The sequence below is a fragment of the Rattus rattus genome, chromosome 12, assembly GCF_011064425.1.
Source record: "Rattus rattus isolate New Zealand chromosome 12, Rrattus_CSIRO_v1, whole genome shotgun sequence".
NCBI classification, from domain to species: domain Eukaryota; kingdom Metazoa; phylum Chordata; class Mammalia; order Rodentia; family Muridae; genus Rattus; species Rattus rattus.
The window spans coordinates 82,482,317-82,496,868 of record NC_046165.1 but is presented as its reverse complement, the minus strand read 5'-3'; the positions used below and the strand labels follow the sequence as shown (position 1 = coordinate 82,496,868).

Below are 14,552 nucleotides of genomic sequence, written 5' to 3'. Positions count from 1 at the left end.
AGATACTTATTTCCAGAACTTATATGAATACTAGACTATTAATAGCATTTTTCTTTTACCCCTGGAGTATTTATAACCCTTTCAAGGTATGAAAAAAAAATGCTTCCTGTCTCACATTCTTACTAGAACCTGAGTCATATGCCCTCTGAGAGTCACATTTTTCAAATCTGGAAGGACTCTAAGAAGAAAACAATTAATCTGATCCTCATTATAATACATAAGGAAATGAAGCCAACAGACTAGGCAACTAGCCAAAGCCTACCAAGTAGTTACTGGTCAACATAGGACGGGAAATTGATGTTTTCTAATTCTCTTCACACTAAACTATCTTCCTCTTAAGTCTGCCCTAATCCACACGAGAGAAAATTCCATATGTAAATTGGAAGATAATAAGTATTTCTGACTTTGGGAGCCACATGGTCTCTGCCACAGCTACTCAGCTCTGCCCTTTGAGCGCAAATACAGCAATAGTCAATGTGTAGAGAAACAGACACACGTGTGTTCAAATAAAGCTTTATTTCTAGATTGTCGAAGTATCGGTTTCAATCATTTTTACCTATCATAATACATCATCCCTTTTCAACCATTTGGCCAACAGAAATTTATTTGGAATAGCCAATTCCCTTGCAGCTACCCAGGCGTGAGTTAATAGTAATAATAATAATTTAGAAAGATGGTTTTGCGTTCCCATTGCATGCCAGGTGCTGTGCTAGCACCGTGCGTGATGCCAATGACGCCAACCTGCTGAGTCTCACGAGCACCCTCGAAAGAAGATACTGTCTGTCCTCATGTTTCAAAGTTGCAGATGAGATCATAGACACTATGGAAGGCTACGTGATTTCCAGAGACCATGGAACTAGTAATGAGTGCGCTTGGTGATCTAGCTATGTCTCTTCCTATAGTAACTCTTGAGAATCCTTTAGCCTTTCTGAGCCAATTCATTGAAGTAATTAGATATAAAGTGCCCTGGACAGTATTAAACACACATATGCTCCCAGATACCTGTAGCTGATACCTCTCCATAGTCTTGAGTATTTCAATACTTGGTCCCCAGTCAGTAGCAGAGTTTTGGTGTGTTTAGGAAGTATGCCATTGCTTTAGGAAGTATATTACAGGGGGGAGGGAGCTTAGATGTTTCAAAAGCTTCATTCCATTACAAAATCCTATCCTAGACCCTGCCCAGTCTTTCTGGGGAAGGTGTGCTGTGGATAGCATTGAGGAAATATGAGAAAAGGTAGCACTTTATTCAACTCTTACCTATCGTTTATTACCTATCACTGCATAGCCGATGCCAGAACCATTGGTTTGAAGCAATCATTGCAACCGGAAATGGTGAAGCAAACCTTGTTATCCCAGAAATTGGGGAGTAGAGATGGTACAACTGGGAGTGCATGATTACCTTTAACGACATAGTGAGTTTGAATCCAGCCTGGAGTATGTTAGACCCTAACTCAAAAGAAAATAAAAGTAATTCATGTATTTCGCTCACGGTTTTGTGGGTTTGGAATCTCAGAAGAACTAGGACAGAAAGTTGTTTGGCTCTGTCCCTGGGTTGTACTCTTAGCTGCATTTGGCAGGGGCTGAGCAGGAGTGCTACAGGATGTCTGCTAATGTGGCCTCTTTATTCATCGAGCTTCCTTCCCCCTAGTGAGGGGATGTCACCTTGCCAGGTTTTTCCAAGCAATTTGAGCTTCTCCACAGTGTGGCAACCTTCTGGTAGTCCCACTTAAACAGCAGTGAGCTTTCAAGAGTGAGAACACAGACACCTCCAATCAGAAAGGCCACTGTGCCACCTCCATCACAATCTATCGGTCAATGCTGTCACCGGTAATCCTGGTCTCATGGAGAGTGGAGGACTAGAATCTGATTCTCAGTAGAGGAGCAATGATCATAGAGAGGGGGAAGCAGGACCTGTGACAGGAATGTTTGAACAGGAATAACACAAAGGGAACTGGACTTCAGGTCTGTGAGCCAATGTGAAGATCCACTTACAGTCACCCAATCTGTATAACCTTTGTGAGCTTAGACGCACGAAGCAGAGTCAGAGGGAAGGACTCAACCTGGGGTGTGCCAGTGGAAGGGGAGATAGCCAGGCCCCTTTCATACCTGGAATATTCTCACTGTGGAAGCAACCACATCCAAGCATGGGACAGTGTGTAAGGCCCCATGAGCACACATAGCCAACCATTGCCAAGAACTCACCTCTATTAACCTCTTTAATATTTTACCTGAACTAAGGGAATGCAAGTAACAGGCTTGGAACCATGTCCTGCATGTGAAGGCGACCTAAGAAATCCCTCTCTTAGGCTGTGGAGAGGGCTCAGTCAATCCAATGTAGAGACCAGAGTTCAGATCCCCAGAACCGGTAGAAGGAGCCTGACATGATGTCTTGTACCTGACCTACATTATGACATTCTAGGCCAATGAGAGACCTTGCTGGCTTTGAAGATGCCTGCGAGTCGACACCCAAAGTTCTCCTCTGCCCACTGGGACACACAGAGAGAGAGAGGGAGAGAGGGAGAGGGAGAGAGAGAGGGGGGAGAGAGAGAGAGAATATCAATCAATATAATAAAAGTTTTTAAAGAACCTATATATTGCATATATGAAGAAAATGATGGGTGAAAAGATGAACTAAGAAGAGAAATTAACTGGAGAATGGAATTGATATGAACAAGTCACCATTTTACTCAACTGCCTCGACTTAAGTCACTCCTAGATGACCTGGGTTGGTGTGAGAATCAAGAAGGCACCAAATCGCTGCAGCCAGCCCTGGCAATCCACGGTGCTCGCACTTTGAGGTGGCGGGGTGGTCAGCAGTTTCAAAGCAAAGGAAGCCTGACAGGCAGGGGTGGAGCCCACTCACACAGAGACTGTGGGGAGGAAGAAAAGCCTAAGCGGGAACTAATGCAGTTGTCTGCGTTCAGATTCCTTTTTTCTTCCACCCTTGAGTCTTGCCCACCAGATTTCTGTTTCAAAAAAAAAAAAAAAGACCTAATCCACTTTTTTTTTTTTTTGGTCTGTGCATTGATTTAATAGTATCAAACCCTGAGGTCCTCGTGGTCTGCACCTGGGTTGCTTTTTCCCCTAATGAAGCAGGAGAAGTGGTTTAAGCCCCTGCGGGGCTCGCTGTCAAAGCTACACAATGATTAACTCAGGTCCCCTTATTAGGAATGGACTGAAGAAAATCCCTTAGTCATCAGCATTGGTGAGTGTTCAATGAAAAGATTACCTTGGGCACCTGAAAAATAATGGAAGTGCTCAATAGAGGGGACCATTAAGCCGGCTGCACACACCAAGTCAGGTGGGCGTTGAGGGAATTAGCTAGGACTTGGAGGCCAAAGAAACACTTTGGGACCTTCTGCCCTGTCCGAGTCAGCCCTATAATTATTTAAACCCCTATGTGTTCTCCTAGAGAAGCATTTTCGTTTGTATCTACACATAGACACAAAGACGCACATGAGCGCACGCGTGCACACACACACACACACACACACACACACACACACACACACACATACACTATCCAAAGTACTTAGACAGACTTGAGAAAAACACAGCTGAATGACAGATCTAACATGTAACTTCTGTGACTTCAAGTCCTTTTGGTTATTCCCTTAGCCTTAGTGTTTTCAACTGTAAAATGGGAATGTTAATAGAGTCCCTGTTCTGAAGGTTTGTGGAGGGATTGAGTCCACAACATGCAATGATTCAAACTCATTAATAAGAAATAAGCACTCAAAACTGGGTTTTAACTTATTATTGTTAGCTGCTAAAAGGAGCTGAGTACTTGAAGTGATTATGCGTTTGGATGTCGTCAAAGTGCTGGGCTCATGGCCTTTTTTCTATAGCTGTGACCTTTGTTCTCTAGCTGTGGCCTTTGTTTTATAGTGACTTAGTTGCAGGACTGTGGATGTGTGAGCTCCAGCTCCACTTCCGTGGCCTCTCTTGATCTACATCTCCTTTTCTGTTCCTATTTCCCACGACTGGCTCTGCCTGGGAGTCAGAGAGCTAAGAAATACTGCCAAAGAAGGGGATGGTGGTCCCATGAGAAGGCTGGTCAGAAAGAGTCCAGGAAAATAGGGCCAGATAAAGCTAAACTTCCTGCCTCTCCTTTGAGGGCGAGTGAACGCCTGCTCCGAAGTGATGCACACTTAGTGCCTGAGGGCAAGTCCTTCTTCTTCCTTGTCTCCACAGGACTGGGTCCCAGAGAAGGAAAGGTAGTTTCACTAAGCACATATCTGAGGCAGAGACCTGAGCTAATACCCAGAGTACTTGGAAATATTTGGACATGCTTTGAGGACGAACAGGGTTCTGCCTGGGTTCTCCAGCCTCAGAATCGGCTCAGATACCTTGATAGTACTCTGGGAGATCCCAGCTTCCTTTCCATAGCAAGAAATTGCCATAGAATAGAGGCACTGACTGGCTACTACCAGCAGAGTGAGGAATATCCACTCTCTGCACTAAGCCAGCAGGTCCAGTTAACAATAGCTGCTCTTAGTACTATTAACATGATTGGATGGACTTGGCCAGATCGTCTCGCTCAGTCTCTGGTGTCCCTTTGAGTAACATTATTACTGGCCCACTTACAAAGGAGGCTCAAAGGCACCAAGCTAAAAAATGGACTAAAAGCCAGACTCCTAACCCAGACAGTCCTGAACCCATACTCTTGAACGATGAGAAGGCTTCTTACAAAGTTAAAAAAAGAAAAGATATTAAAGATATTGCAGAGAGGGGTGGAGAGAGAGAGAGAGAGAGAGAGAGAGAGAGAGAGAGAGAGAGAGAGAAAGAGAGAGAGAGAAGAGAGAGTGTGTGTTTTGATAACCACTGATGAAAATTCCTTAAAGACAGAAGTTTGCTTTGGAAAGAAATCTCTTTTACTCATTAAGGAATGTATATCATATATCACAGACAAAAACTTGGATAGCTGTCATTTTGATTCAGAGGCAGTGCCTAGTTCATTCTCAGATAATAATGTTGTGTGTGTGTGTGTGTGTGTGTGTGTGTGTGTGTGTGTGTGTGTGTGTTCAACAGTCGATTATATGGGGTGAGGGGTGTGGTGCGAAGGCCAAAGGGCAACCTCAGATGTCACTACTTGGGTACTACCCACCTTATTTTGAGACAGTTTCTCATTGGTTGCCCTGGAAGTCATTGATTGGCTCAGCTTGCTGTCCAGAGAGTCCCAGAGATTCCCTCAGTTTCCACCTCTTTTTTGACATGAGCTTTGGGAATCAGACTCAAGTCTTCCTGCTTGCAAGGCAAAAACTTTACCAACTGAGTCGCTCCACAGCCTGCAGACTTGGGAGTTTGTACAATGAATCCAGAGTCCTAGGGACTGGGGAGATCTGGTCATGCCTCTCTACCCAGATGCAACTGGCCTAAAGGCATGAAACTGAAAAGAATGCCAGGGCTTAAAGACTGGTCTACTGGCATTACACAGGGAAAGGTGTCCTAGGGCCTGATGGTTTTTTTAAAAAGGGAGAAAGGGAAAGTCGAGGAAAAGAAGGAAGAGGGGTTGTTGACCATTTTCTACCTAAAATGAGAGCAGGAAAGGCCTTTGCAAAGGTAAAGAAACAGGTCTGCAACCTTGTTCCTAGTAGAGAGAAGACGTGAGCCCCCAGAGAAGGCTCTCTGCCATCTCTCACGTCTCTACTGGGATGATACTCACTGGGCAGACCTGGGGCCCCATCGTTTTCCAGCCTTGCCCTGATTGGTTGTTTTGGAATTGTCATACAAATCTGAACTCAACATGGATGCTCTTTCAATAGGCTACTAGAAGGTTCTAAGCTCTAATACTTGCCATTCATTTCCCAAGCATGGAATCTTTTGCTTCACTTCCCCTCCAGACTCTACCTCTGGCCTCCTTCACCTCTGCCCTCAGCCTCTTCCTAAATGGCCAGAACCCAAAACAATAATCTGCCACCCCTCACATCACGATAGGAGTACACTTTCCCCAAAACTATTGTTTTTTCTGTTATGATATGGATATGGAAAGGTCAGTGAGACCTGGTGAATGGCCAGATAAAGAAAAGGCCAAGGACTGAGGAGATAGCTCACAAAGCCCGATGACCTGAGCTCACTTCCCAGTGTCCACATGGAAGACAAATTCAGCATCCTCCTCCTGTGGTCCCAGTACTGGAAAAGGAAGGACAGAAAGATTTCTAGGGCTTATATGCCAGTCAGCCTAGCCAGACCACTGAGCTCCAAGTTCAGTGAAAGACCCTGCCTCAAAAAGCAATTGCATGGAGAGTGATCAGCAAAGGTGCCTAGTGTTAATCTCTGGCCTACACACTGCACACACACATGCACACAGGTACACACACGTGCACGCGCGTCTAAGCTGGGACTGGAGACTGCTACCATATAAGGGTACATGAAGTTTTCATTCATGTCACAAGCTTGCCTGGCCTCCCCAAAGGAATAGAATTTGTAAGGAACAGAATTTGACTGGTGTCACTCTCTGGTTTGGAACTGTGTGTTAGTGGTAAATGGCGAGTAGGCGTGTTTAAAGGTTGATCATTTCAGCTGTAGCAAAACTCCTACCAACTGCCAAGCGTCAACTTGACAGAGCAAAGGAGGTGAATTCTCACTGAGAATGGCTCTTTTGCCAGCACCCGCTCTGACCACTGATGCTTCTGCCCCTATGGCTTTCTTTTCCCTGATCATAGGGAAATTCTGCACCGGTAGCCTGGGCTCAGAGCAGTGCATGTACCCACGGCTTCTCGGTCTTGTGACTGAGAACATGGAGACATAAATTGAGCCCATCAAGATATTTTGCAAAGTGAAAAACATCTAGTAATTTGTAGATAATATTGTATGTGGGGGAAATGTGGGGGGGTGGGGAGCAAACCACCTTTTTGCATGATCTGCTAGATTTTGGAATAGGAATGGAGCAGACAGATTTATAGAATGGATTCACTTTATGTACCAATAGAGGGTCTCTTCTCCTAGCAGTCTTTACAAAGGATTCAACTCTAACCACTACTGTATCGATCACAGCAGTGGTTCGGGGTCTATTGCGTTTGTTCCTTCGCCTCCCTGAGGAGGTTAAGCCAGCACTGGTCACATGTTGTCCTTCTGGTTCCTGCCCTCCAGAGTTCCCTTTCCAAGCCACACAGCCTGTATAACGGAGACAGCTAAGCTAGGCCGAATTAGTCTTTGCTTGAGTGACATTTTGAGAAGGTCAGACGCTGATCCGTAAGAAACGAAATGATAATTGTGATCGGTGTCACTGAAATTAAATGGGCACACTCTCAGAGAAGCTGTAGCAAGAGGAAACTAGAACCATCAAGGTGCTATGACCTTAGTAGAGAAGGGGAAGCACAAGTTGCCGTGAAGTAGCCGAGGAATGCAAGTATGCCCCACCTTACCACACGTTCTCCTGTCTCCTCTTGTCATCAGACCACCAGTCATACAGAGTACACAGCTTTGTGTCCTGTTCCAGAACTCTAGAAAGCAGCCTAAGAGACTTGGCAGGATTTCCCCCATGGCAGAAGCAACTTTTGATTCTCAAGGTGGAAGTCTTTCTACACTAGATTTCCCAAGCACCTGGAACTCACCCAGATTTGCTTATCAGAACTTAACTCTAGATGGTTCAATGCTTACGCCATCCCTGGACTTGGTGGGGTTTCATGCCATGTCAGCGTCTGGACTCCTAATGATTAGGATCTCCTGTTTGCAGACTGGAAGAGCTAAAGTCACCAGTGTGTCAGAGTGTGCATGTGGTAGCTCTGGACTGGAACGCAGGTCTGAGTCCACACTCCTTGTTCTAACACTACTTCTGACCCCCAAAAGTGAATTTCGTAACTATTCCCTGTGCTTTCCTTGTGGGTTTTTAGTGCCTAAAACCAAGAGTCATACAGCAGCAGCTTTGGGATAGCCCAAAAAGTTCTGCTTGAAAACCTTGTGGCAAACCATGCATGTCTGTTATGCTAAGGGATTCACCACGTCCCTTCTACTTCAAAATCTGAACTGTTAGACACTAAGCATGGAAGAATTCAGGACCACCTGCAGCCAAATTATAAAAACTCAAGGTGCCAGGGATGCTGACACTCTTGATTATGAATATAGATGTGAGAGCATTCTCCCAGTAAGTCCAGGTTTAAACGGTCACCTCTCTCTATTTTAAAGGAAGGGTGGAAAATGCTAAACTCTTGTACCAGCTAGAGACCCTTAAACCTGTAAAACTGCTTAGTATCCCCAAACAGCGATCATGGTTTGAAAAAAAGGTGGAATAATCCTCTTTTTTCGTATCTTTTTGTTTTTCCTGGACAGCTCCGTGGACTGGCATAGGCATGTCATCTGATGTCTGAGCTGTGGAGAGGAAGCACACACACTTGCTAATGTCTGCTCTCTTTCTTCCTTAGGTGAAGGCGGCATCTAAGTATGTGGACGTACCTGTGAGTACCTGAACATCCATCACTGCTTGGGCTTGGGTTGATTTCATTTCTCTAGTTCCATGGGGTCTTGTTTGAGGTTTGTTGGTTCGGGTTTTTTGAGGCAGAGTTTCTCTGTATCTCTGCCCGGCCTAGAACTCCCTATGTAGACCAGGCCAACTTGGCACAGGCCAAGACCGCCTGCAGCTATTAAAAGCCTGTGTCCTCTTCAGTGTCCTGCCCATGAGTGTGTGTGAGCATCGTGTTTTGCTTGACGGTATCTGTTTCTGTGCTTTGCTTTCACCATGGATTCAGTCTTCATACCTTGCCCCGAAGCTCTGTATTTCTAATATGGACCCTTAAAGGAAAAGATGGGGACCATGTTTCTCCAATGAGAAGGCATGAGGTTTCCTGTATCAGAAAGGAAGGACCAGTATGTGGGTTAACTCAGCTCCCTCTGGCTTTTGTTCTTCTGGTTCCCCATAACTCTCTTTCTGCTCATCTAGAATGCACCCCTTACAGCCCTCAGTTATAAATTTCAAGAACAAGGGTTCCAGTATTTTTTTTTTTAATTTAAGCAAATAAATTCTGAATTTGTTCATTTGGGGGTCGACTCTGCAATTATTTTCAGGAAAACTTACAAAACTGTCCATAATTAGTACTGGCCTCATTAATGAAGAGAACCCTCAAAGTTCACAGAGAAGGCACTTGAAGTTGCCCAAAATTTACATTTAAATTGAGGTTAAGTACTACACATGAATGCTAACGTGTGGGATTACCTGGGACAAATCAGAAGGCGTTCATAGACGGACTTTGCCCTGCCTATTAGCAAAATAAAATTGGAGAGATTTTTAAATATATTCCTATAAAGGGGGAAAGAAAATGAAGTTGTTTCTCCATTTCTAACAAAAGAAGTGTGAGTCTATTATAAAATATTAAATTTAGGAGCTTATCTCAAGAGTCGCCGAGGGGCTGGTCCTGAGCCGTTGTTCTCATTCTGAACGTGGTTAAGTACCCTCCTTGTTCAAATACTTATTTGTGAAAATTTGTTTTTTTCTAAAAGGATTTATATTAACATTTAAATTCATTTCCCCGGGAAGCTAAGTGTGTAATGGTTTATTGGCTTATTCCTCAAAGGAAGACAAAATGGAAAATTGGAGTGACTGTAGCATTAGCATGCATTTTGTTTGTTTAATGAAAGAATGTACAATCAATAATTATGTTTGAATTTATACAATGCCTCTCATCAAGGGGCCCTGACTCCTTCCTGTAGGCTGGAAATGGGGAAGAGAAAAGGCTCACAGAACCACAACCAGCAGAGCATTTCACTCTTTTAAGCCCCTTTAGTATAAACTCTCCCTTTCTGTGGAGTCTCTGTCCATGCGATTCACTTTTAAAATGAAGATACCTCACAGCTAGGCGTGCTGCGTGCACTAAATAATGCTACACGTGTGGACCTCACAGCACTTCCAAGCCCTCAGTAGACATTGATACAGTTAAGGGCATTTCGGGATGTGATGACACCCAGAGCAAAGGATGGATGACTGCTGCCTTAGCCCTGTCCTTCCCCGGGCTTTAAGGGTGTGAGAAATGCAAATGCCTAGCTCCCAGCACAGAGTTCTGATGTCTTTCAGCTTATGCCTCAAACCTGAGAGGCAATCAGGTAGCAACAGTAGTTCAAGGCTATTCTATTCAGGTGAGGCTCAAGATGTGAAGAAATTTGATTTAGCATCAGGGTTAACATCAAACCACATGAGAGTAAGATTTTAGAAAGTCAGAAAAGGCCCAACATTGGCAGTGTTTTATGCCCAACCTAACAATTCTGTAGACCAGGTCTAGCTTTATTCTGAAGATGGGGTAAAATGGACTCGATGGTAGTGAGTGTTTTCTTGTCCATGGGTGATGCTATGTTGGAAACTAGAGGATATAAAAGAACAGAAATGACTTAGCAGAGTTTCTGTCTGGAGGGGCAGAAGAAAATGACACAGCATAACCCCTAATATGGTTTATCTTCCATCGATGACTCAGGGCATAATTATGGCCACCTCAGCCAAGCCTCTGACTCACCCACTACGTGCCCACCATTGTTTTAGGCCCATTGACACTTAATCTTTGGAATTTCTCCGTTTTAAAGGTGGGGAAAATGAAATGGAGTCTTCCTCGCTCTAGGAGGGCCAGGCAGCTGACAGCGGTGAAGCTCATACTACGAACTATGCTCTTAAACCCTCTGCCCCACTACAAGATGAGTCTGGTTAATAGACACATGCTTAGCTAGTCGAGTGATTATTCTACTACTAGAAGAGAATATACTAAGTAGACCAAACTCATAATTGTACCAATAGCTAATGGCTTAACAATGCCACACGTTGAAAGTAAACCGATTAAATGTATACTTTTATGACCAGCAGCAGTCTACTAAACATTACAAAAAATAAATAATTCCATAGAAAATGATTCCACACAACACACATGTGACTATGTACTATTTACATTCAGTAAAGAACCATTTACTTTTGAAGGCAGTCCTGTAAGAGGCCAGCATTCCTTTCCTCCTGTTCATCAGAAAGGAAACTGGAGCACCTGGTAGGTTAAATGCTATGTGCAAGGTCACCTAGACAGGAAGAAGGCAGTGAAGGGTCAGCAGCCTGGGGTTGGTGGTTGAGCCTGTCTGCTCTAGTTCCCAAGAGACAATGTGCACAAAATCAACCTTCCAGTAGTGTTTGCACGTGTTAAAGTGGTGTAAATAAGGGAGTTGGTGGGTAGGTTGGTGTTGGGTGGGAGGGTAGATGAGTCATTTGGGGTTTTAAAGAACCACTTCACTACCATACACGCTTACCTATTAGTCACTGCTGCCCATACCAGGATGTACAGCAGAAAGACATGACAAGAACTGGGGCATTATTGTCTTAGATTTCCAGCTCTCATCACAAATGGTCCTAATCCAGTAGCTCTGTGGTGGAGCCTTTCAACTCTCTTTCTAAAATGTGTTTCCCATTCTTCTGTCAAAGTATGAAAACCTGTGGGCTAAACCTGAAACACCTGGAGGTTTTGGTTTGGTTTTTACCTTTTTTTATTTTTTAAAGTGTTGTTTCCAGGGATGCTTGGCAGACAAATTAAAACAGAGTCTATAAAGCTTCATTGGCCCTTCAGCATTTGCAGCCAGGCTTAAAAACCCAAATGCAATCACCTCACATCGTGTCTAGCTCTAAACTCTGCATTGTGAGCTTTCCGACACAGTTTGAATTTAGTTCCATGTGCAGACCATGGGTTTATTACCACAGAGAGGTTTTGCTTACCGAGTCCCACTAGCAGAAAGTGTCACTATTCCCCATAACTCAGAACATTTCTTTCTCTTAAATCTAGTGTTTGATCCTCTCTTGTACAATTGGCATTCATACCAAAGCTTACTTAACATGCCAAAAATTACAGTTTGTATTCCCTGCCTAGAACTATCTGGCAGGGACTGGCAAGAATGAGAATGTCCCATTTGACCAAATCCATTGGTGTCCTTATTTCTAAATTATGTGCTGATACAATGCCTAACTTATCTAGTGACATTAGTTGTTCAGCCGAGTATGATTTTTAGCTTGTAACTAATACTTAGAAGTCAGTTATCTTATCTGTCAACACTTTTGATTTTAGTTTAATACTTAATAATACTTAACAAATATTTAAAATTCATTATATGCGTTTCCTGCCTTTTATACCCCGGCCATTTTAAACAATGTCCTAATTGTAACTGAATCTTGTCTTAGGGACTCATGCTCACCACCATGACTAAGTGTCTATGGTGTCAACATAGTGATTTGCTCCCCGTCAGTCTTCACAAGATATAGGGACAGCAGTCCCTTACCCCAGGAGTCCCAACAGGTGGTGAGCATGAGTGTCTGATGTGGCAGTCTGTCTTCCCAGAATAGCACTGTCTCATTAGCACAAGATTCCCAGACAATTTCCTTCCCTCTCCTCCATTCCTAGTTCATTAAGAGATAGAAGCCCCACTTGTTTGAATCAGATGTGGTACTCATATCAAAGGAAGGCAATTGTGAACAGGACAGACAACTAATTGTGCAGAGACTCCATTTGTACCTCTTTTTGTCTCCATCAAATCCCCTTTCCTTTCTGAGTCTAAGGTAGATGCTAATAGTAAAATTGAATATCAAGGAGAGGGGTCAGCAGTATAAATTCATATTGCAATATGGTGCTTTCAAGACATTTAATATACGTTATTATAGCTGCCAGTCATAGTCCTTGAAAGTCAGATAGAGGGATACTAATCCCACTCTGTGGCTCCATAACTAGGGCCCATAGATGGTCAAGTGATTTGTAAGTTTCACCTTGTGATGAAGTAATAGTCCACAGGGTGGAATGGAGCACTCTAAAACGGAGGTTACCAGAGAGTTTGGTCATTCATTCCTAGATCTCTCCATCCAGCAAATGTTTACAGAGTACCTACTAGGTACCGGGCATCTTTCCTGTGTGCTAAGAATATAATGAAAAATTAATCAAAGTTCTGCTCTTTATGGAACTTTTGTTCTAAGAGGAAAAGCCAGATAAAATCCCAAAGTTAACACACGACAAAATATCAACTCTTGGTAAAATGGGGCAGTGGTGGATAAATAAATCAGTAAGAGTCGAACCAAGTATGTTTTTTAATCAGGACTTCTACATCTCAAATATGTGCCCTTTTAAGGAAGTGAGCTTTCCTGAAAGAGGAGGCCTGCTAAAGGTCTCAGTAGTATAAAGCACTGTTCCCAACAGAGTACGTTACTAAGAGGTGGCTACGTCTGACTTTCACTTCATCTTAGCTCTTAGATGTCCCCAGGAAAAGGCTATATTGCAAATACCCCAGGGAAGACACGAAACACTAGTCATAAGTTTCTCAGGTTCCCCAGGTAAGGATCCCATTCCTACTCTTTGGATGTGCAGCTGCCGAAAAGGAGGAGAGACCAACCTGCTTAGCACTGGTCCCATCTTATTGGAGAACTACTATTGTTCCGTATCATAAAACTGGTCCAATTATAGGACCATCATGGAAACTGCTCCATGCGTTTGCTGAAAATTGCTTAGAAGTGTAACATTTGATACTGTGGCTTTGGGGTGTCCCTCATTGTTTTTCAAATTAATACCTTGTCATTGTTTCAGCATGTGTTAAGAAATGTTACTAGTATCCCGGGGGCCAAGCATTGGCCCTTTGCTTGATAATTGTAAGCTTTGTATCGGGAGGGGGGAAAAAAATACAGTCCTACTGTTTCCAAACCTTCCTCATTTTCACCCTGGAAATTACACAGAAGTGTTAACTAACTTCAATTTGCAGTGCCTGACAGTCACGTCTTGTAGAGAAATGATACTTTGTGATCTAAGGTAAATCATAGTAATGAAAACTAATCTTATAGTTATTAGCAAACATACATCTCTACTGTAGAAATTTAAGGGGTTTGTGGCAGCTCTCCTAATGACCCGTATTACAGTGTTTTAATGGGTTTCTTTGGAGATTACTTTGATTTTTGACATCTCAAGCAGTGTACATTCTGGTTCGGTTTTATTCGTATGTTATTATTTTTTTTTCACAATGCCTCATTTCCTACCTACGGGATGAACAACCTGGCTACCTCTCCAGAAAAATCTAATTAATTTAAAAATCAACCCTCCTTTCGCTGCTTTTCTTCTTTCTTCCTTCCTTTCTTTGTTTCATTCATTCATTCATTCATTCATTCATTCATTTTTTTCATGCCTAAAGTACCTGGCTGCGATAGAAGACAAACGCCTGAGTGTCTTCTCTGAGTAAAGTGCCCACAGATACTCACCAGATGCTCTTAGACTGAACTACCCTCTGGAGGGGCTTGAATTAAAGGGAATAGTCACTAGAATAGGATTTCTGAAGTGCGTTTTCTGTTTTGTTTTACAGAGAGAAATACACTTGATTTTTTTGACAGTAGTTTCTGTTTAAAATAAATTCAGAGAGCACCTCCTGGGTAGCCCAGAATTGTGTCTCTCAGCTAAGAAAGAGAGAGAGAGAGAGAGAGAGAGAGAGAGAGAGAGAGAGAGAGAGAGAGATGAGAAAGGAGAGACCCTATAGAATTCTATTCAGGACTTCTGAAAAGCATGAGGGTGCAGTATTAACTTCTGGTCCAGAGCTGGACAGAGGTGATCATGAAAATGGAGAGAAAGCCACAGGAGGCG

At 43.3% G+C, this 14,552-nt stretch overlaps 1 protein-coding gene across 1 annotated transcript in view; it reads left to right on the top strand.

Annotated features, from left to right (window-relative positions):
• Cadps (calcium dependent secretion activator) overlaps positions 1–14,552 on the top strand; it is a 442,640-nt gene that overhangs the window by 388,376 nt on the left and 39,712 nt on the right. Inside the window, 1 exon segment of the mRNA XM_032917997.1 lies at positions 8,364–8,396. Coding sequence (XP_032773888.1) covers positions 8,364–8,396 — 33 coding nt within the window.